Genomic DNA, 23625 nt, shown 5'->3' on the forward strand with positions numbered 1-23625 from the left:
CTCAGTATAGAGTCTCCTATAACCAAAGCTCTTTCAGGTTTCTCAGCGGGTTCTCTCAGTATTACTAAGAAGAGCACACCTGTTGGACACATGAAGCACATAGGAGGTGTGATCTGGTGGGCAAGCCTTATCTTTGGCTGAACGAGTATGCCGCCAAGTCGTCACCTACTCACTCCGCTGTGAGGGATCTAATGCCGGAGTCGAGGGCTGGCTATCTCCGCCTGCGGCACCCAGACTTTCCGTTACGTGAATAACACTGCTCTAGCGCTTTCTAACCCCCTTTTAAAGTCTGGATGTGCTCCTCTAACTTTAATATCTTCTCCATCAAAGTGCTTACTAACACACCTATCACAAATACAGTAACATCCTGCACTCTACACACTGAACAAGCTGAAGGGTAGACATGATAACGTACCTCTGTGTTGGAGTTTTAATTGGTTAGTAATGGATTCCGCTTGTTGTTCTCCGAAAAAGCACAAAAAATGGGAAAAGGAAAAAGTCCAGTAGTATTCGAACATAAAATTAGTTAACATTGTTATTTAGTATAAAGGAGAAGGGAATATAATTTAAACGCTGATACTTTGGAGTGTGGCTGTAGAAATATGTATCAGCTTTAGTGAGGACGGGAACTGGTGTCAGGTGAGAGGACTTGCTCCACGGTCTGCATTTTAATACATTCTAAATCGTTTAAGTGGGGCTGAGATCAAGGTTCTTTGCTGGCCAATAAAATAACTTTTTCTTCCATACCAATATTGAAAGGCCATGTCATTGACACTTGGAATAGCTCTAACTTAACCCCCTCACCCGTTTCACCCTATGATTCCAGTGAGGAGAGATTCTGAATAGTTGCGTGTAGTTAAGGCCATAACCCACAAATGGGTGTGAACAGGTGCCCACATACTTTAAGTCATATGATGTAGCTACACAGGACTCATTTTATAAGTTGTTTCATAATTTGTTTGGTTATTACTTACCATTTTAAACTGCCCTCCACACCAATAAGTAAACTGCTACCTGCACCGGACATAATTTGAGGTAATCTTAGGGCTCTAGGACAGCATAGGTTCTCTATGGCAATTAAGAGGAAAATTTAAGGGAGAAATACAATTAATTAAACAAATCAGTAAACTACAAAGAAATCCATTTTCAAACTCTATGTTGCTGAAACAAACCATTTTGTACTGTAATTCATACTCTTGTCTAATGTTTATTTTAATGTAAAATGCGCACCATAAAACACGTAGCATATTTAGAGGTTTATTCACTCATCTTCATAGAATTATTTCATGTGTTTACATACACTACACATAATTACAACAGAGTTCTTTTCCAAAGACAGCTTACACATTATGTTTCTCTGTAAGAGATAGCTGTTTTTATGTCACTTTACACTGGGAGGACAAAAAACAAAACAAAAGTCTTATTTTGAACAGGTGATCACATCATTAAAGATGCAGTATGTGAATCGTAATTTTCTTAAATTTACATTCAGTTTAATGCTTACTCACTGTAACTAAAATTTACTGAACATGAAACCAAATGTTTTAAAAAAAAAAAAAAAAAACATATATAAAGCAATTAATAATTTAAAAGCATTTTTAAACAAATAAGTTCAGGTTTTTTAAGGCATCGTCATTAACCCTGTACTTATCTGACTTGGGTATGTACTGTCAGATTTGACCACAGAGTAAGCACAGTTATGAAATAATAATAATGCACTGTTACTGAACAATGACAGTCCATGAATAGGAATCTACATGGAACATATATGTACAGCACAATTGCAAAATTAATTACAGCAGCTTGAAACGTCTACATTAAAGTGTGGAAGGGGAGAGAAAGTTACTCCAAAGACATGGTCCACCTGGTGTATTCACATGAAGAGTCCTTGAAGCCTGTAACCCAAATATGTGGCAAAATTTTCCATTAAATTTTTACATTGGTCAAAGCGCTTCATTATAATGAAGTCTACTGATGTTTGTTTTATTTGTTTAATTCAAATTTGTCATCTGAAAATGAAGTTTCATCATTTGTCATTACCATTACTTATTAACATGTTAATATATATCAAAACTTAAAAGCAATTAATTAACCAGCTTATTATATACAGTAAATGACAGGACCACCGGTGCATGAAGGTGTCCAGAAAATTACATACTGTTAAATATTTTCAGCTCTAAATAAAGGGCTTTGTTCCATACAGAATATTCATTCCAAACTTCACTGTTGCTCACTGTAACAACTTAATTTTTGTTTAAATGCCACAAGCTTTAAAAAAAATTATCTTGGACTAGACTTTGGATGTATAATATCTCTACTTTTTATTCATTAATCACAAGGAGTTGCTAAATAACTAGGAAGCAACAGCATTAGAACATTTACAAGACAGTCTTCTTCTGTAGAACGGGCTGCTTTCCCTTGCAGATTTTCATTAAATAATTACCAAAGCTTGAAAATGCTTGATGACAACTAATTTTTTAATTTGCTACTAGTTCTGATATTGAAAACATAGCAGGTGTAAAAATAATTAGAAATGAGACTACTATTGTTTAAAGAGCAGCAAATGTAACATAACAGGCTATCATATAACAGTGGAGACTAACGGAGCCAAATCATCTGCACACACTAAAACTACAATAGTTAAATATTTTTCAACAAAGCAAGAGAGATGTGTAATTAAGCTACCTCGGACTAACTCAAAACTCTCCACGTGCATGATCGATGTAATGTTGATGCAAGTCTGTTTCCTGTTTAAAAGAGATCCCACACTCAATGCATGTTAGGCTCTCTGTATCCCTGGAAGATGCAGGTAAAGGGGTCGCCTCTACCTCTTCATCACCCATACACTCCTGGTGATGCTCGATCAGCTCCCCAATTTCAGCAAATGTCTTTGGACAAAGAGAGCAATAATAAGCCTCCGTGCACTTGTGGAGAGCTTTGTGCTCCTTGAGTGCCTGTGGGGAAAGAAACATCTTGTTGCATTGGTGACATTTGAAATTTTTGTTCATTTGCAGGTTAGCAGCAGTTGAAGGTAGCTTTGCTGGGGATGCCAAGTTCGTGCTTGAGACCTGCAGTGTAGCTGAAGATCCCGATGCTACAGAGCTGTTAAGCCTGTAACGAAGCTCGGTTGGGAGACGCCGTCGTACTTCATCGTGCCAAATGAGATGCTGCTGTAGCTGAGATTCTGTCCAATAGCCACGACAGCACAGCGCGCAACAGTGAGGACGCGTCCTTGCTGCCTCTTTATGGGCATCCAATTGCTTTTCACTGGGAAAAGCTTTACCACATTTCTGACATTTAAAAAGGCACTTTGTACCGGACTCTAAAGGTCTCTGCTGCGATGGCTGCTCCTCTACTACCTCTGGTTTATTTGGTTGTGCAGGACTTCTATTGGTTGCACTACAGATTCGTTGATGGTTATGCAGGGATCCTAGCGATCCATAGCGCTTCTCACAGTGTAAGCAAGGGAAGGGTTTTATTCCACCACTAACGCTACCTGGTGGTCGTCCTCTGGGCCGCCTGTGCTTCTGCCATTTGTGTGCACGGAGACCTCTTGCGTTGATGAATTTCTTGTTACACTGGAGACAGTAGTTTTTCTTCTTTGGTTTGTCTTTTCCGATTTCAGCTTTGGATGGATTTGCGATTGGTTTAATAGGTTGATCTGATACTTGTACTCTACTTAGGTCGGGCTCATGAACCTGTGGCTTTGGTTCAACCTCAGGTAGCTTGGTATGATGGGAGGCAAAGTGGTCTGCTAAGAGAGATCCACTACTAAAAGATGCATCGCAGTCCGGGCAGTTCAGGTTTCTCTTCGGAGAATCACCACTGAGAAGTTCAGTAATTTTAAGATTTAGTTCGGGGTCCGGCTGGGCCACAATCGGCGGATGATATTTTTGGTGGCGACGGAGGACACATAGATAGAAGAATCCCTTCCCACACAAATTACATAAAAAAGGACCATTCTCCATGGTTTTCCTTGACATTTTACTACTTTTTAATATAAATCGGGCTAATTTCTTGTCCTTATGCCATCTCCGGTGTGTTCCAAGGGCAGAATTTGTAGAAAATTTCCTCCCACATTCAGAACAATAAAACAGAGCCTTTCCTGTCGGTTCTTCAAGTTTGACAGGAGACTCATTTACATGTTCAGACAGTGATTCCACGGAAGTGGATGATTTGCGGTGTATTCTTTTATGAAAATTAAGTGCACCAATAACAGAAAAGCCTCTGCCACAGTCATTACAGGAATATTTCATGTCAGAGGTAAAGGATGGTGTTTTGAGTTTGTTTTCAGAAATGTCGTCCACATCTTCACACGCCTCGTTTCGAACATCGTCTTTCGGTGCACTGGGATCCAATTCCTTTTCTTGATTAATCTCTTTCTGCTTCCGTTTTGCTTTTGAACAGCGTTTTCTATGCATTTTTAATGATGACTCACAAGTGAAAACAGCATGGCAGACTGGGCACTGAGAGCCATTAGACTGTTCCATTTCCACTGGAAGGCCGGTTTCATAGCCATGGCTTCTCATGTGGAACTGAAGGGCCATGGCTCGTGAAAATTTTTTCCCACAATCAGGACAACGATGCACGTTCTTCTGCATATGTTTAACCTGATAGTCAAATGACTTTACTGGAGGCTGGGTAGCTTGGGTTTGGTGAATAAGCTTATGTTTAAGAAAGCAGCCTATAACACGATAGGATTTTTCACAAACATCACATTTATACAATTTTGACTTGATGCGACTAGGCATTACCCGAGGTGTGTGATTGGAACTGCTCATCATACCTCTCTTACGACCTCGTCTCTTGCGTCTTATGTGCCCATTTTCAGAATTACCAGTGTCTTCGGAACTGTTTGTGGTAATATCGGCACATTGCGGATGATACTGTTTATGATGAAACAAAGCTCCCGTAGACCAGAATCCTTTCTTACATTTTTTACAATGGTGAACTTTAGGACCCAGTAGTGTCTTACTCGGATTAAACTGCACTGTCTTTTTATTGTCGTCACGGTGAGAACAGGTTGAAAGCGTTCCTTTACCAGTGCAAACCTTCTGATGGTTATTAAGAGTACTGAGGTTCGAATAGCTTTTGTCACACCTGTCGCATTCGTAAGGCTTCTTTACTTTGTTGTGATGCTGCTGATGAGACTGTAGGGCAGAGAGGCGCGAGAAATGCATTCCACATATATCACACTTAAAGCTGTTTTTCTGCAAAGTTGCAAGCTGGTATTGAATCGACTTGTAAGGTTTTCGGTCTTCATGTTTTGCCAGGTGAACGTAATGAGAAGTCTTAGTGAAACTTTCATGGCCACAGATCTCGCATTTCATCGAAATTCTTTTGACTGGATTTGCCATTTTAAGCTTTCTCCGGAAACGTGATTTCTTCCCTATTCCTCCTGTATGCCATAACATGTGACAACGCAAAGATCCAGCCTTATCAAATGTCCGATTACACTCTGAGCATTCATACTTCTTATCCTCCGGTGAAGGATTTTGGTCCGTCTCTGTTTCTCCTGATGCCTTGCTGAAATTCAGACAGTCTATCTGCATAACGTTCACATCGTTCTCTGGATCTTCTGGCTGCAAAAGGTTTACAGATTCTTTTTCCGGGGTTAAATTCAAGTCTTTTTCCTCCTGGTCTGATTCACATAATAACTCGAGATCAGGGTTTTGTTGGGGGCCATAGTCGTGTGTATGACTATCAGAAGCTGCCATTATGACAGGTTTAAAATCATCTCCTTTAAGCCCTTCTGTGCTAGCTGTTCCATCATGCTTAAATTCTTTTACTAGATCATTAGTTTGAACGATGTTTTGTGAATGCACTCTACCTCCAGTGAAATAAGAAGCCCTGTCTTGGATATTCTGAAAAGGCACAACTGTTTGTCCAGCAGAGAACTTCTGAGAACTCCCCTCCATAATGTCACAAAACTCATCGGTATGACAGAGCTGATGTGAATGCAAGGCAGAAGCACGAGAAAATCGTCGGCCACATTCCTGACATTCAAAAGCCTTCTTCTGCAGCTGAAAGACTTGATGAAGGAAACTCTTGGCTGGCGTCTCTTCGCTATGAGCCGATCGTACGTGTTTGTTGTAGAATGTGGCCGAAATAAAAGCCTTGCCACATTCCTTACACTTGAACGGCTGCTCATTACCGGGAAGCTGCTCTCGTCTTTTATGCCAACGTTGATGGCATGCCATTGCCATGGGACGGTGAAACGTCTTTCCGCATTCAGTGCAGTCAAACGATCGCTTGCCACGCCCCTTAACTGTAGTGCTCGAACAGTTGACAGAGAAACGCTGGTGTGTCCCGAGGCCGCACATAGTGCGGAAAGATTTTCCACAGTCCAAGCATTCAAAAAGTTTTTTCGGAGACTCATCTAACTGTTCAGAAATTGTGTCAGTTTGCTCTGGTTCATTTTTAACTGTAACTTCCTCAGCTAGGTGTTTTTCCCCTTCACTGTTTCTCGACTTGAACAGCTTCTCTTCATGACAACGGCGATGCGCATCGAGAGCTGATGCACGAGAGTAAGAACGGCCACAGGTGGGGCACTGGAAGGACTTTTTCTTCAAATGGGCCAACTGATGGAAAACAGATTTTGAGGCCTGCTTGTGTGAACGCTCATGATTAAGGCATTGGCCGACTGATGAGTAAGTTTTACCACACTCTTTGCACTCAAAAGACTTCTGTTTGGATAAACCCTCACCAGTTTCCACCAATGATTCCTGCTTAATAATGTCATTACGGTGTTTGAGCTGGTGAGTAAAAAACTCTTTTGAGTTTGAAAATTTGCAACCGCACAGAGCACAACACAAGGTTTGATGACCTCCGTCTGTGGAGACGAGCAAATTGTCCCACTCGGAGTCAGTGTCCAAACAGACTATGGGGCCGTCATGGGTGTGCTCCCGGCGGTGCTCCAGGTACGCCTCCTTGCTCCCAAAAGCCTCGCTCTTTTCTTCACCGCAAAATGACCAATCTCCTAAAAACAGAAAAAAAAAGAAAATGTCAGGAAGAATCCTGTTTGCAGATGAATAGGAAAAGAATCCAATTTCTGTAAAGCACATCATAGGTTAACGATATGTAAACAACTCGGCAAAAAAAATCAAATATTACATCTGAGCATTAGGACTGTGTTATGCAGCGATTTTCAATCAATTACCATGTAAACTTTATAAATGGACATTTAAGGCATACCATGACTGTTACAAATCAGTTATAATAAATGACCAATTATACTTTTTTTAACAAAAAAAATTTAACAAATGATTATTATTCGAAGATTATGTGCAGAGTAACTCTTACTATAAAAACAATAACTTACTAGAACAAGCGTATTAATATTAAACCATCTCTGACAGCAAAAAGTATTTTCCAAGCTGTACGATGTGAAACATAACACACACATCCTGACCAATCAGGTTCTATTCATTGAACCGCACTGTGGAACAAATTATAATGTGGTATAAACAAACTCTTTCAGATCAAAGTAAACATGTAAAAGTAGTTCAGTTTTGCAATTTTCTATTATTTTAAAACTTCACCCATTTTTCCTTACACTGCATTTCAAAATCTCCACCTGACTTACTTAACATCCGCATACTATCTGATGCGAGTCAGCTTGATTACCTGAAAGGAAGCACAGTATCATGTGTTACAGTGTACATAAAACTACACTTCCCATGCTGCACGGCGGCACGTCAACAGAGGGCACTTAATCCACGTGACCATTATTTTCTTAATTGCCAGATATTGGTCGTAAAACTTTGCCCCAGTTTAATTTTAACCTCGCATAATTTCATTTTTGTTTAGTTACAATTATTTTACAGTTAAACTGTTGTATAATTATAGTGAAACACATGACCAATATTTAGATACCACTTGCATATTCTCTTATTTGAAATGTATGTGCTAGAAACAAAAACACGTGCAAGTGTTAAACAGAACTTCTGATCAAACACAATAGAAACAAAGTGTTTTATTTATTTATTTTAAATAATAACCAACGGTCAATCCTTCGACCTGAGCTCTGGTTCAGTAATCATGTCCACGCGTGTGTATTACACAGCAACATTTATATAGCTCCCTTTGATGTCATCTATTGATCAGTATGATCAATGTTCGCAGTTGCAATATTCAAACATTTAAACCTTGAAAATAAAAAATAAAAATAAAATGTTTAATGCACAAAGCTGGTAGAGAGGCGGTGTTCCGGTGGCCCTCATGCACACTTACCCTCATCACGTCCGAAATCTTCCCCTCTGTCCGACTGCTCTTCCCAACCCTCTTCACCGACATCGTCCACGTGCACGGTCACGTATTCACCCTCCTCGGCCGGCTCTTCCTTTATCCTTATAGCAGGCACCGATGCGCTCGTTAATGCCGCAACTTCTGCGTGCTCCTGGGCCTCGGGTGCGGGAGCGCCGGTTCTTACAGCCTGTCCCGCAGCGCGGCTCTCCGCACACAGTGCTTCACCAGGGCGTGCTGGGTCTGCGCTGCGCTCCGCGCACGAGTCGGGTTCATTTTCCGACGACGCCTTCTCGACGTTTTCTCGCAACCTGGTTTGCCTCCCCAAGTAAACAGCAGCCATGTTGCTCAGGGAGCTTTCTCTCCCTCCCTCGCTCTAGATCTCTCTCGCTCTTCCTCCTTGCCTCCTCCCTCCCTTTGTGCCGCTCTCACGGAAACACACGGTGCATTTCGCGGGAAAGGACCTATTATCAGAGTCAAGAGGAGGAGCGCTACTTCGTAACACCGCTATTCCGAATAATCCCTTTTTTTCTGCGCCAGGATTGGTTACACAGGAAACAGGCGTCCAGGTTTAAACGTCCGCTAGGGGGCGCCAGAGAAACAGCTAAATTGACGCTATCCAGTAAAGTGTGATGTAAAGAATTCTCGTATATTTCTAACATTTTAATTAAAGTACCACAGGAGAAGTGTTGCATTGTGCTGTTTTTGTTTCCCTAAAAGGGAACGATTGTTTAATTTATATAAAATTGACTAATTTTATTTTCTATTCATTCATCCATACTAATAATTGTACTGTACGATTGTCACAGTTGTTACAATTGCTGCAAAATTCACGCTAATCTGTGAAACATATTCGAATGCACTTAAAAAATTAGTGCAATACAAAATACAAAAGGATACAAAATAGATTTGTATTAACATATTTCTAACATTTCAATTAAAGTCCCACAGGAGGAATGTTACGTTGTGCTGTTTTTGTTTCGTCCAAAAGAGAGTGACTGTTTAATTTATATTTAATTGGCCTATTTTATTTTCTATGCATTCATGCATAAAACGCAATTGTACACTACTAATAATTGTCATGTAATTGTTATAGATGTTACAGTAGTTGTTACAGTTTTTACAGTTGCAGCAAAATCAAGGCTATCCAGTAAAAAATGCTTCATTAAATAAATTTGTATTAACATATTCCTAACATTTTAATTAAGGTACGACAGTTGTTAAAGTATTTTTACAGTTGTTTCAGTAGTTGTTAGACTTGTTACATAAGGCACAGTTGTTATGTTACAATAGTATTACAGTTTTTACAGTAGTTACATTTGTTCCAGTAGTAGTTAGAGTTGTTACAGTAGCTGCAGTTGTTACAGTAGTTGTTAGAGTTTTTATAGTTGCAGCAAAATTGATGCAATCCAGTGAAACATGCTCAAAGTTTAAACATTTCTTGCTGACAAAATTAAATCAACACAATCAACACAGTCATCACCGACTGATGCATTTATAAAAACAATAAATAAATCCATAGTTGGATACAAAATAGATTTGTGTTAATATGTCCCTAACATTTTAATTAAAGTACCACAGGAGGCATGTTGCGTTGTGCTGTTTTTGTTTCATCAACTTTGATATTTGATTACTATTTTAGCTAATAAATTGCTCCATATAAATGCCTTTGAATTTCTCCTTTTCATAAATGACAGAGATAGAGAGTAAAATATTGAGAATTTAAGATAAATATTGTATAAACAATGAAAGAAATGACATGAGTTTATCATGTAAATTCTTCACCGTTGCTTCCATAATAAAGACAACTTACATTAAGTAGTCAAAATGCTTACCAGCATACATTCAGAATGCAGTTTTAATTGCAATTAAATTGGTTTAAAATTATTAATTTGATGAAAGATACCCTTAATTGCTCTTAAATGTATTTATTCTTATTGGGTTCAAGTTGTGTTAAGGTACTTATCGATATTTCCTATACTAGCACCCTTACACTGTGTTGCTTTAATAATACAAACCCACCTGTGCGCGTGCTGCTAATGTGAGCTATTAACCAATCCAAAACAACACTTCCGAAAACAGGTGGAAAATGACAACACCGTGATGGACTTCCGGCCGTTTCTAGCGACGTAATCCAGCGGTTCATTGGCGGTACAGACAATTGTTATAATAAAAAAGCATTTCTTTTTATAAATTAGAGATATTCCAGTATAGTCTTCTGTAAACAAACATGACTTCAAAATGTTACCATACTTAATGAACAGACTCTTTATTTTAACTATATATTAAGCAATCTTTTGTATATATTCCTATAAATTACAACATATGTGAACGCACATACTGCCGTGTCGTAACGCTAATAATAATTTATGGTTTAGGAAGTGACATCGTGTTGCATCGTGGGATTGATCCTCCATGTTGTCTGAGGGAGCGGTTACATTTTTATACAGCACCTCATTTCGCGTGTTTGTTTTCATACCTTTTGCTCACGCATTTAGTTACAAACCTCAAGACTTTTAGGCTTAAGGCAAATACATCTCTCTATCCACACACACAGATAGGATTCCTTTGAGGCATTTTGTTCACAGTTGTACTGCATGTTATTCAATTTTGAACTTTTCAGCTCTTTAGGCATGCATGTTGGTTCCTGCAAGTTATCTAAAATGAGCAAGCTTCAACAAAAAGTTGTGAATGAAACTTCATTTCTACAAACTTGCATTACACTTTTTGTTTTCTCAGCAGAAATACTTAAAAGTAGAATAATTATAAGGGCAATTAAATAATTACGTATAAGTAATGATAAGTACTTTTTCCTAAAAATGTAATAAAATTGAACACAGTTCAGTACTAGGTATTAATTAACAATATTGCACAGGCGGGTTTTGCGATATGAGCAAGATTGTAAAAGGGTATTTTCAGTTGCACCTAGCTACAACTTACCCTCTTAAAAAATGTTGAAACACTAGTGGGCTACTTAGTAAAAAAAAATGTTATATGTTGTTCGTCTGAGGATAAATTTGCCTAATACCAAGGCTCGCTATGATCACATGATTTTTTTTATGTTTTTACACACACGTGCGCGCGCGCAAACAGAAATAAAAGAGGGGGTACTAACTTTTGAATACAAACGTATTTATACACACTACCAGTCAAATGTTTGGAAACCCAATCTTATTCAATGTTTTTTCTTTATTTTATTGGTTGTACCCTTGTATAACATTGTATGTTAATACTGAGGACGTTGAAGTTATGACAGAACAAATACAGAATCATGAAGTCAACAAAAACGTAAAATAACAAAATGTTTTAGATTTTTTTTTTTTTTAGTTTTTGCTTCGATCACAGCTTTACACACGCTTTGTATTCCCTCAATCAAGCGAGTTCCCAGACCTGTTAAGTACTGCTTGGTTGCTTTTCCTTCACGCTCCAGTTCAACTTGATCCAAATCATCTCAGTTGAATTTAGATCTGGTGATTGTGGAGTGCAGGTGATCTGATGCAGCACTTTGTCACTCATTACTACTCAGACGTAAATAGTTTTTATTGAAAACAAGGCTTTGAAAAAAACAACTTGGCTGCAGGCAGTGAAAAAATGCAACGACGATTTGGTTTTGTGCTTACCTGAAAAAGTTTTATAAGAAATTGGTAATTTTAAACACAGTTTCCAGGACATTAACTATTTGAATAACTGGTTTGTTTGACTTAACTACAGTGAAAGGTAGTGTAGTAAAGCTTAAGAGACTAGTTAGACTAATCTGCATGAACAGTTTGTGTTGGTCTTTTTACTACAGCAAAACATGAGTATTTGTGAAAGATGCAAGCAGCTTAGTTTTTCTTAACTTAATGACATCAGTTGTTACATACAAATAAATAAATTTTCTGCAGAAGCTCTGGTAATCATAAATTTAAGCGCATTTAACTTTTTAAGTTTACCTAAATAATAATAATAAAATTTTAGGATTTTAGATTCCTCTATTATAAATCTCTAATTAAATTACATTTTTGTAAAGACTGAATAATAATATTCCAGGACAAATTCAGAACAGCATGATTCCAACTCTTTAAAGGAGGCTTGTATGGAACAAAGAGTAAAAACATTTATTATAATTCATGATTATAATTATGATTATAATTATTCATTATTTTCATGATTGTTAGGTAACTTTACTAGATTTATAGACATTAAAGGATCAAGATGATCAATTCCTGTGAGGTGCTCAAGTGCAGTATGAACAAACTGGAGCTGAACACGCTCAAAACAGGAGACACCCCTCAACACTACTACCCCCACACACAAAAACAAACTCCAGCACAGGATGTACTTTCTGCGCCAACTGATAAAGTATGGTCTGACACAGGAACTGTTGATACAGTTTTACATTGCAGTCATTGAATTGCCCCAGGCACCATGTGGTTTGGTCGGCCACAAAAGAGGACAGACTGCAACAAACAGTAAAAATCGCAATAATAAAATAATAATAATAATAATAATAATCATTATTATAATTGGTACACCCCTGCCACCTCTTTATATCTTGTACTTTACAAGAACCAAAAGACGGCAGGTGTTGCAGATGCCTGCATACCAAACTGCTAGACACAAGAACTGCCTCTTTCTTTAGCCCCAGACTCTATATTTCAGTCTTTATTTAATCTATATAGTTCTTAAATGTTGTCTATTTGCTGTGGATTGTCATCTCCAAACAAAATGTACTGTTATTATATATGCCTATGCTTTTGAGATCAAATTCCTTGTGTCTCTCGCCGAGTGTGTGTGTGTGTCAACATACTTAGCCAGCAAACCCGATTCTGATTCAAATCAAAATTTATTGAATCTAAAACTACAAGGATCAGACGGAGGTAGACAGAAAACTTTCAGTGATCTTACATGAAGGTCCTAGTGATATTTTCCTCCTGTGTTTGCCATTTTAACTTACAAATACAGGCCTTAAACATTAAAAGCAGTTCAGTGTTTCAGATATTTGACACAAAATGCTGTACAGTAAATAAAACAAGAGAAACCAATGTGACCATAAGTCTACAAATAATAGCCCTTATTCATTAAAGTTGCGTCGGATCAAATTTAATCATAAAACCTAAGCAAACTTTTTGTCTGACAAAATTAATTGGGGCACATTTTGACAACCTAAAAGGCATGATTTTCAGTTAAATAATCCCAAACAAAAAATCAATACATATAACACACAGAAAGTTAAGTAGTATTTGAAATGTATAAGCGTATTCATGTTCAAGATGCAGCATATACTGTGATTTGGTCCTGGATCTTAGACAGGCAGGATATTCAAAAACACTGTTTTTGAGTTTATTCCATTAGACCAAAACACACCAGGCATGATTTTATTTACTTCAGTCATTTTTTTCCTTAGTGTTCAATTAATTTATTTTAGTGCTTTATATGAAATAAAGATTTGTTTATTTATTCATACTGAATACACATCTATGTATAAATAAATCTAAATAAATTCAACTTGTGACTAATTTGACCTATTCATAATGAATAAAAATACTCTGCCATAAATATAATTCACATACCAGCATGTGAGGTTGGAAAACAGATTAATTTTGAACCAGATTTTGACCCAAAAAAATTTTATGAGTAACTTTTACTTGGCTTCGCCCGATTTTTCCCTCTTTTCCTGGATTTACATTGTATCTTTGAAAGCCTGAGAAAATATATTTATTTTACTGCTTCACTATTACATCACTTACATAAACTGGGAATGGAATGTAGAATAACAGTTTTATGAATCGGACACAAATCACACATGACAGTCTGCACTCTCTGCAGTTGTTTCTTTGCAACTTTGATGAATAAGTGCAATGTGTCATTACAGACTGAGAACATTAGCCTGGGTCTGTATAAGCACAAAACTTTCTCCAGGTGGACAATGGGACAACGGCATTGTCCAATATTATAACTGAAAGTTATTAAAAACAAACAAACAAACAAAAATGAACTACTTAGAAATCTAAGCAATAGATTAACATGTGTGAGAAATAAACTGCGAAGTGAAATAAACTCAGTTGAATATTTGAACCTGTACATGTTGAACATGTTGCAAAATCTCATTTGTATTAACTGACTAATTACTGGTGGTCACTTCACATCTCACACAGTCGGAATACAAGGAGAAATTCAGAATTGAGGAGTCAATAAGCGTCACCTACAACAGTTCTTTTGGCACACTAACAGCCAGAAACTTGAACATTAACATTATACAAATCAGACCTCACCTTGAACGTGTTGCATATAGTGTACCTGTAATTCTAGTTCGCCAGGTAACGTGCATCCACAGATCATGCAACGAAAGCGGTGATCTGTGGCAAATGAAATTTGACCGATAAGTTTTTTCGGTTCAGTCTGTTGAGTTGAGGGCAAAGCCTGTGGCAATACTGGTCTTTCGTTTATTATGCCTGGTGGAGTGAAGACGATGTTCTGAGGTGCTGGACCAGGAAGTTGCCCTGCTATAGTATGGATGGGATGAGCACCTGGCAAGGCAAGAGGAGGCGCCAAAGGGAGTGGTGAGGTAATAAATGGAGCGGCCTGATTTAAGATGATTTGAGGGGCAGACACTTGCTGCTGTGGCCCCTGCTGCACTGATCCGTTTAACAGAGCTTGGGAAACAACTGGAGTGGTCTGGAACCCGAACACCGCGCTTCCGTTCCCATGAGAAAAAGGAGCTGCTCCAAACTGGACACTTACTGATCCCAAAGTATTTGTTTGGGCCTGGTGGAATTGTTGTTGCTGAATAAGTTGTAACTGTTCAGGTTGCACAGTCTGCTGTAGAAGCTGAATTTGCTGTGGTGATTGCAAGACCAGTTGCAATTGCTGATGTTGCTGCTGTGAAGGTGACGGAATTATATGGAGCTGGGGAGGCTGAGCCCCTGTTTCATTCACAGGTTTGTCTTTTGAGCTGACACTCTTAGAGATTTCAAGAGAAGATACAATATTTAAAGGCTTACTGTTGCTTTTACTAGTAGCACTGTCATCTACCGAATCTGCATTTTGCCTTGTTTGTGTTGAAATCATTGCACTGGCTAGAGTAGTCGATTGTTGTAATTGTGGTTGCTCAGATTTATCAGATTCTGCATTACCCTGCTGTGTGTTTTGACCTTGAATATTTAACCCTTGGCTTGGAGAATTCTGAGTGTTGGCCACTGGTGAACGAGTCTTTGCATCCGACGATAAAGACCCATCTGCAGTGCCTGGTGACTTTGGAGTTGATGGTGAATTAACCCATGAAGAAGGTTGTTGCTGCACCTTTGCCTCATTTTTGGATAAGCCATCGCTCTTAGTAGGAGATGATGTGCTAGTTGAAGCCGTGTCACTGTTATTTTGCGCTGTGCAGCTCTCAGGAAGCTGTTTGAGAGCACTGCCAGCTTGTCCTGATGCTGCCGCCTCAGCCCAGCTAGAACTCTTGGGTAGACCATCTGGTTTTGGCAAGATAGGTTTGAGATGTGTTGCTGACTGCCATTGTTGCCTGAAATTATTAGACTGTCCTTCAGATGTCCATTTAGACTGCTGCTGTAGCTGTGAGTGAATTTGAATTTGCCACTGTTGTTGCAACTGAACAGGCATAAGCGGAGTTTGCTCATTCCTATCTGATTCAAACACATTTGACTCTTGCCCCACCAAGTTCGACACGGAACTGGGCAAAATCTGATCAGTAAAAGGATTCTGTTGCAACTGTGTTGCCCTGTCCACACTTCCTCCCATTCTTGGCCAACTTGAAACCCATCTACCACTTCTCCTGCCCCGTCCACCCGCACCTGTCCTTCCTCTTTGGGAACCAACAGTCGAAGAGTACGACTGGTTTGCTCCTTGACGCTTTCGTGCATGTATTTTTTGATGAACAAGAAGACTGCTTAGCCAGGGGAATGACTTATGGCACTCTTGGCAACGGTGTGGCCTCTCACCGGTGTGTGTATTCAGATGGTCACGAAGTAAGTAGGCTAAACCAAAACTCTTGTTGCAGATGTGACATTTGTGAGGCTTGTCTCCTGAGTGGCAAAGCATGTGGCGCTGTAGTTGACTCTCATCGCTGTAACCCTTGCGGCACTGTGTACAGCGGAAAGGCTTCTGTTGATGCAGTCTCTGGTGAGTCTTCATGTTCTGAAGAAACGCAAAGTCCTTTCCACAGTCAGGACACTTGTATGGCTTCTTGCCGGAATGGATGATCAAATGCTGCTGTAAATAACTGCTGAATCGGAATGACTTTTTGCAAACGTGGCACTGGTAACCTCTGTTGTGTATGCGCATGTGAAGCTCTAAAACGGAACGGTAACGAAAGCTTTTACCACACTCCTTGCATCTTAAACTTTTTTTTTCCATCGGGTCTCCCCAATCTCCATCGGCTGAAATATTATCATTGCTAGCTGAGCTGGCCACACTGAGAACCTCCCTCTTTAGTGGAGTTGCTATAACCTGATGAGTCAAGGCGTGTGACTGTAAGGTGGATTCATCTAAGAACTGGAGAGGACAACTGGGACAGGAGAACACGCTGTAATTTTTTTTCCCATTATTCAGGTTTTCATATTCTGCTTCGTGTGTCAATATATGGGCCCTAAGATCAGCTGCTTTGTAAAAGAGCTGAGGACACAGTGGACAGTTTCGCTGGTACTCCATGTTTGTATTGGTGTTCTCTTTTCCTATCGATCCCAAATCTTTGCCATTGGGCAGTTCATTATTTTCTGTAATAGCTGCCTCAAAACCAGCAGAAGTAGCAAGTTTCTTGTGCTGGCGACAGTGTGCACGCATATTCTGCGCAAAGGCAAATCTTTTCCCGCATTCTGTGCACCGGTATGGCTTCTGGCCAGTGTGAAGGTATTGGTGCTGCTGCAAAAGGCTGCTGTATTTAAAGGTTTTGCCACATATGGTGCACCGGTGTGGCCGTTCTTCAGTGTGTTTGCGGCGATGGTCGTCCATGTATGAGCGGTGCCTAAAGACCATGCCGCAGTCAGGGCATTCGTAAGGTTTAAGGGCAGCATGAGAGCGCTGATGAATGTGCCATGTTACAGCACACTGAAAGCCCTTATTGCATTCAAGGCACCTGTAAGGACACTCTAACGAATGGCTCTGCATGTGCGCATTGATGGACACTCTGTATTGGAACTCTTTGCGGCACAGCGGACAGCGGTAAGGCTTCTCCAGGCTCTGCTGGCAGGCGTGAAGCTTAAATCGGATCAGAGATGCAAAGCATTCACCACAGTGATCACATTCATATAGCTTTTCTTCCCTGAACTCCCTTAGCTGAGACCGCTTATAAGAGACCAACGTCGAATCCGGTAGACCATTTTGTTTGTGCTCACTGCGGTGCTTGATGAGACTGCTGCGATGCTGAAAGGTGAGGCCACATTCTTTGCAGGTAAGAGACGCTTGCTCGTCTTGATGCATGTGGAAGTGGCGATGCAGGTCATACGTCTCTCGTCGAGTGAAGCTTTTGCCACAGTCGCGACAGTTCAGACGGGTTTTCCGCTGCTTATCAGTAACATCAGCACCATGGCACATCTCATTATCTCCTGCAACTCTATCCACTCCTTCTTCGGGTTCTTTGCTTTGGACTTCACCTTTGGGTTCTCCTACTTCCTCTTCTGACATTTCCTCTCCTTTTTCCTCTTCCCCTTCCTGAGAGTCACCATCACACTCCATGTCCACACTCAGATCTGTCAGTTCCTCCTCTTCCTCCTCCTCCTCATCTTGTGCGATGATTTCTTCATGTTCTATGATACTTTCAGTATCTAAGTCAAGGTCTTCTGTTGTCTGGTCCTCTGGTGTGCCTTGATGAACTTCACGCCCTGTGCAAAAACAGCATAATAGAAGATTTATTGCTCTTTAGCTGAGGATATGTGCATAGTAATTATATTTTAATATTTAAAAAATGGTACATGTGCACAGATAATATATTTACCAGACAGGCAAAGTTTAAACATTGCTATTGCTTTTCATGTCATTTTATTATAATATCTATCTATCTATCTATTCATCTATCTAACCTTCTATCTATCTATAGATCCACCCACACAGAGTGCTCCACACGAGGTGTGTTCAAGTCAAATCAGGACTTTTAATTGTGCAGAATAAAAGAACACAATTATGAGAGTAAAAACTACCTTTATACCTTTATTTCTCTTTATAATCAGTGTGTGTGTTCTATCTATGTTTATATATATATATATATATATATATATATATATATATACATATATATATGGGGGAATTAATCGCTCAACTAATCGATTATCAAAATATAAAACTATGAATATCAACTGCATTCTTCTCAGAAAGGCTCATGCACTTATCACTTATTTTAACATGAAATGTACCCAGGAAGATAAGGAAACTTTATGTCGCTTAGTTTTAAAGTCTAATATGCGAGGAAAAAAACAGTTTATAGCTCACCAGTGCACTGGAAAGGGGCTTTTCACAGACTTAATAAAGGGATTAAACGCACTGTAATACACACAGGCTGCTCTGGCGTCATTTTGAGGTCTGAGCAAAGCTCATGCCGTGTGTGTGGGTGCACGCATAAAATGTTTTAAAATGAAATGGCTCACACACACACACGCGCGCAAAGGCATGCAGAGCACCATTTTGTTTCTGTCATGGTGTTTTTTTTAAAAGTTCCACAGATAACATCTCGCATTCCACCACGTGCTGGCGAAATTAAGGAGACGCGTAAACACTGCAACGCACCGATGTACTCCACGGAAGCCGGCGTATTAATTTAAGCCACCTATTATGGAGCCCTGTAAGGAATAAAATCCTGCAGATGCAGGTCAAGATCGTCAGTTAATGTTTACCTTACACATCAGAATGCGAACATGTGATCTCCGTTACCATGGCTAACCCGCCATCCTTATAGACACACAGATCACATTTTTCTCCACTGAAGCCCCGGACCTGTATCTGCATGATTTTTTTTTTAGATTATGCTGCTGCCACATAATATGCAAAAGAAATAAGACAAGTCATTATGCATTTATTTATTTTTATATTTAACTATTGATGGTTTAATTTGCATTAGAAGCAAACTCTAAACATTAATTTGCATTAGAAGCAAACTCTAAACATTAAAACCACTATCTCATCACAATGGCACGTGTCAAAGGGTGGGATATATTAGGCCGCAAGTGAATAGTCAGTTGTCACACTTGGTGCAACGGAAGCAGAAAAGATCGACAAAGAGTAAAACAAAGCGCAAAACTGTAATGGCAAAACACATGGGCAGATCAAAGCAAGAATGTAACACAAGAAGATTAGTGACGTGTCTCTTACAAGTGTGAGCTCAGGCTAAAAACAGCTGTTTGACACAATTAACCAGGTCAATGTGTGTTGCGCAACACGGTGCCAAGAATCATGCCGTGTGTGTGGGTGCACGCATAAAATGGTTTAAAATGAAACTTTCTTATGTTGGCACAGAGAAGCCACCAGCTCTCGTCAAACAGGAAGTTGAAGGACATCGAGCTTGCCAAATTAAAAGACATTCCAGGACTTTTCAGCACCACTTAATTATCAATCTTAGCGATCCTTTGTATAATTTGCTTGAAATTTTTTTTTTTATATTTTGATTTTATATTTCTCATATGAATATTTTTTTATTTATACTCTTACTTTTTTTAAGTATATTCTTATTTCATATTCTTTATTTGAATACTATATTTTATTTTTTATAATTTTTAGGTCATGATCGTACAAGCATTTTCACTTCATATCATATAATGACTGTTTGTGACAAATAAAATAAACAAATTTTCAATGAATAAACTGTAAACATAAACATATATAATTGTGTTTAGAAGTTGACATAGATTTAAAAGTCATGGCAATAATTTTAAATGTTTTATAATATCTCTTTGAACTGGTATTTTTCTTTAAAAGCATAATTGTATAACAAAAAACTTTAATAGAAGAACACCCCAAGAATTTGGAACACAGGGTTTAATTTTATTTAAGTTTTATCATTTTTTTCTGAAATCAACACAGGGCCAAAATTATACAAAGAATCGCTAAGATTGATAATTAAGTGGTGCTGAAAAGTCCTGGAATGTCTTTTAATTTGGCAAGCTCGATGTCCTTCAACTTCCTGTTTGACGAGAGCTGGTGGCTTCTCTGTGCCAACATAAGAAAGTTTGTTCTACAGCTTTCATTGGACTAACCAACATACAGACCCCAGTGTTTCCCACAAATCTAAAATATACTTGCGATGAGAGGCCAGCTGAACATTACCTGCCAGCATAAATGTGGTCTTCTACAAACAACAAATTAATATCAACTTTAAGACAATATTTAAATTCATATGATATTTCTATTAATCTCACATTTCAGAGATGCAACCTACAAACCCTCCCCTCTATCTATGTTATGTTACTCTTTATTGCACAATCCTGACCCTGATATATATATATATAACTCAGGGTCAGGATTGTGCAATACAGAGGACCATTTTCCTTTTTTAGCACAATGTAGACAATATGATGAACTGAATTTTATTTGATTTTAACCAACTATACAAACTGTATTTTTATTATTTTCTGGAGAGTTTTATTTCTTCTTTTATATACACTTAAAAGTCATATTAAAAGTCATGGAAATATTGTGTTTTTAAATATTTTTTTAAACTGGCCTCTTTCTTAAAAAGCATAATTCTAATACAAAGAAACATTAGGATGTTAACTAAGTGTTGCGAAAGGTCCTGAAATGTCTTTTAATCTGGCATGCCCGATGCTTCTCAACTTCCCGTAAGTAATCACTTTAAATGTGAGAAATTCTCTAGAGTTTAGTCCTTACATCAAAAGATTTTTTTTTAAAAGTCACATAGAAAAAGGCAAAGAAATAGCACAGATCCATAAGTTCACATGATTTTATGGTTGTTTTTGTTTGAAAAAAATATTTAATGTGATGATAATTTGCACATTTTGCAAGTTTGATATTTTTGAGACATCATTCCCATATTCTGGTGGCAGTAAAAATGTTAGTTTTAAAAGTAATGTGTTACCATCAGTACACTTTTTATTATTCTTTTTATGGAGGCTGACATTCACTGCATTAATTGCCTCTCAGTACATCACTCTTATGCTAAAAGCACAAACAGCTACAGGAGCCGTAGCCTGAGACAGTAACTGTCCGTTAATAGTTCTTGCAGATTTTTAAAAAGTGTGGGCAAATATACTTGATCCCAATTATACTATTTGTGAGAAAAACACGTAACCCTGGGAGACTGTCAAGGCATAGACCTGCCATGAACTGGAAGCTGATGGAATTCCAGCATCACTCACTACACTTGAGTGAGTTTTCCATTGATGGCGCAGTGTCCAATGACACACACGTACACAGACACAAAGAGCAGGATAAGTCTTGAACAGAGTGAGAAAATGGATCTTTAACCTCTATAATGAGACTTGCTTTAGCTTTATGCATCATGCGCACTGTACACACACGCATACAGACACAAAATAAAATATATTTTACACACACACATGTGGGCACAGTGTTATAGTAAACAGTTAATGCGGGCTGGTATGTTGATTATACCAGAGACGTGCACTAAGACCCAGCGGGGGAGGCGATTACCCACAATTCCGAAGCACAAGAGAAGAACAAAAACGTTGGCTCAGTTGTGATCACATGACACTTGGCATCAAAACAAGAAGCGCATGCGTGATACATGATACTCTGTACTTGTAAACCAAGACTTGTTTGTTTTCCAAGTCAAAATTTATTAAAAATCTTTGCTCATCTTGTGAAAAACTCGTAAACTGCGTTACTCGCAATCTGAGGTTTCACTGTACTGCACAATTATCATACCACAAAAAAAACAGTTAAAAAAAATTAATTGCAAGCCTGACATTGCCATGACTAGTGTGTGTGTAAACTACAGATTGCACATGTACATAAAAAGAATAATATTTAAAAAATATATACATAATTTGTTTCGTCTTTTAGCTGCTCCTGTTAAAGGATCGCCACAGCAGACCATCTGATCTGCAGGCTTAATGCCCGATACCCTTCCTGACGCTGCCCTCCTATTTTATCTGGGCTTGGCACTGCATCAGGCTGGGGTTTTAGAACATTTTAGAATCAAACCTAGGCCTTCCGCATGGTTGGCGAGAAACCTACCACCTGAGCCACCAATGCCAAGCAGGCGAAGTCGCTGGTAACCTCTAGTTAATAATAAATGACCTAGGATGTGTTTATTTAACTCTTCTGAAAAAGGAATAAAAGTCTGAAAATGAAATTTAACATGTTTTACTGTCAAACTGTTCATATGTCGGCTATGGATCTCATCTGAGATTTATATTTCTGTGTATATTTGCATATCTGGCCCATTACATTACTGTCAGGTTTATACTCTGGTTTATGAACGGTGCAGGAACTTAACATTGTCATCGTGATTGATCTCACGCGGGAGCAACAGCATAACACACACTTTGTTTTAAGTGTGTAGTTCTGATCACGTGCCTATTTCTCATCTTTCTTCAATCAGATCAGGGTTCTAGGTGATTCTAATGAATGGAGCTGCATCCTAATCTTTAACACTAAATAAATATCAGTGCTGTCCAATGAGCCCATGGTGCTGAATAAAGAAGTCATGTTTATTTCTGATTGGACAAACAGCAGCCCTGCTGTTTAGGTCTGTGTGACTAATGATAGGCGTGCAGTGCTGTATTACGGTCTAATAACGATCTGACACGTGATAATTAATCCACCGGGCTCGTGCTCGTACTCACCCGTGCCCCGTTTGCCCGAGATGCTGCACGCCCCCCTCCCCACCAGCTCCTCCTCTGACCCGGACCAAACCAGCGCGAGCTCCTCGCCATCCTGTGGAGCATCACCCAGTTTCCGCCTCGCACGCGCCTTCCCCCGGTCCGATTCTCCACTCTGGTCGGGTGAATCGTTCCGCGCCTCTGCGGGCTCTTTCGCTTCTTGTGCGTTCGCGTTTTCTTGCAAACGATCCTCCCCGGATTGAGGCGCTCCATCTGCCGTAACCTCGCGTTCACCTTCTTTATGTTCATCTCTCCGTAAATCACTGTTCTCGCATTGGTTATCCAGGCTCTCCTCGGGCTCAGGCCGTACAGCGGCCATGTTTTACTCTGTGTTCGCCGTCTCCCTCCCCCCGTGACGTCACCGGCACGTTTTTACAGTAGGCATTAAGGCCTATGCATTAAGCGCGCCCCCTGCTGGGCTGGAGTGTACTGTATCCAGGCAGCCTTCCAAAAACGGCTGATTTTTTTTTTAACGAATGCATTTGTGGCATTTTGTAAATTATAGTAGAAAACCGTTGAAAACCTCACTGCAGTCTTTGATGATATCTACAACATACCTATATATCATACGATGACAATATATATTTTTCACATGTAT

General features: G+C 39.1%; 2 protein-coding genes across 3 annotated transcripts; both read right to left on the reverse strand.

The window, feature by feature from the left end:
- Positions 1 to 1241: 1241 nt before the first annotated feature.
- si:ch211-261d7.6 (zinc finger protein 91) lies at positions 1242 to 8859 on the reverse strand. Of its 2 annotated transcripts, XM_053494947.1 has the most exons (3): positions 8233 to 8859; positions 2686 to 6979; positions 1242 to 1895 (listed from the first exon to the last, which is right to left on the reverse strand). In XM_053494947.1, exons 1-2 carry the CDS (start codon positions 8585 to 8587, stop codon positions 2697 to 2699), a joined length of 4638 nt encoding a protein of 1545 aa, XP_053350922.1. In that variant the 5' UTR covers positions 8588 to 8859; the 3' UTR covers positions 1242 to 1895; positions 2686 to 2696. The 2 variants fall into 2 exon arrangements, with proteins under 2 accessions (XP_053350922.1, XP_053350921.1); XM_053494946.1 differs by having other exon boundaries at positions 1242 to 6979.
- A 4191-nt stretch (positions 8860 to 13050) lies between these two features.
- zgc:66448 (uncharacterized protein LOC327401 homolog) lies at positions 13051 to 23357 on the reverse strand. The gene is made up of 2 exons (XM_053495301.1): positions 22992 to 23357; positions 13051 to 18059 (listed from the first exon to the last, which is right to left on the reverse strand). The coding sequence occupies exons 1-2, from the start codon at positions 23344 to 23346 to the stop codon at positions 14488 to 14490; spliced, it is 3927 nt and encodes a 1308-aa protein (XP_053351276.1). The 5' UTR covers positions 23347 to 23357; the 3' UTR covers positions 13051 to 14487.
- Positions 23358 to 23625: the final 268 nt, after the last annotated feature.

This window comes from Clarias gariepinus, chromosome 4, assembly GCF_024256425.1.
Source record: "Clarias gariepinus isolate MV-2021 ecotype Netherlands chromosome 4, CGAR_prim_01v2, whole genome shotgun sequence".
NCBI lineage: Eukaryota > Metazoa > Chordata > Actinopteri > Siluriformes > Clariidae > Clarias > Clarias gariepinus.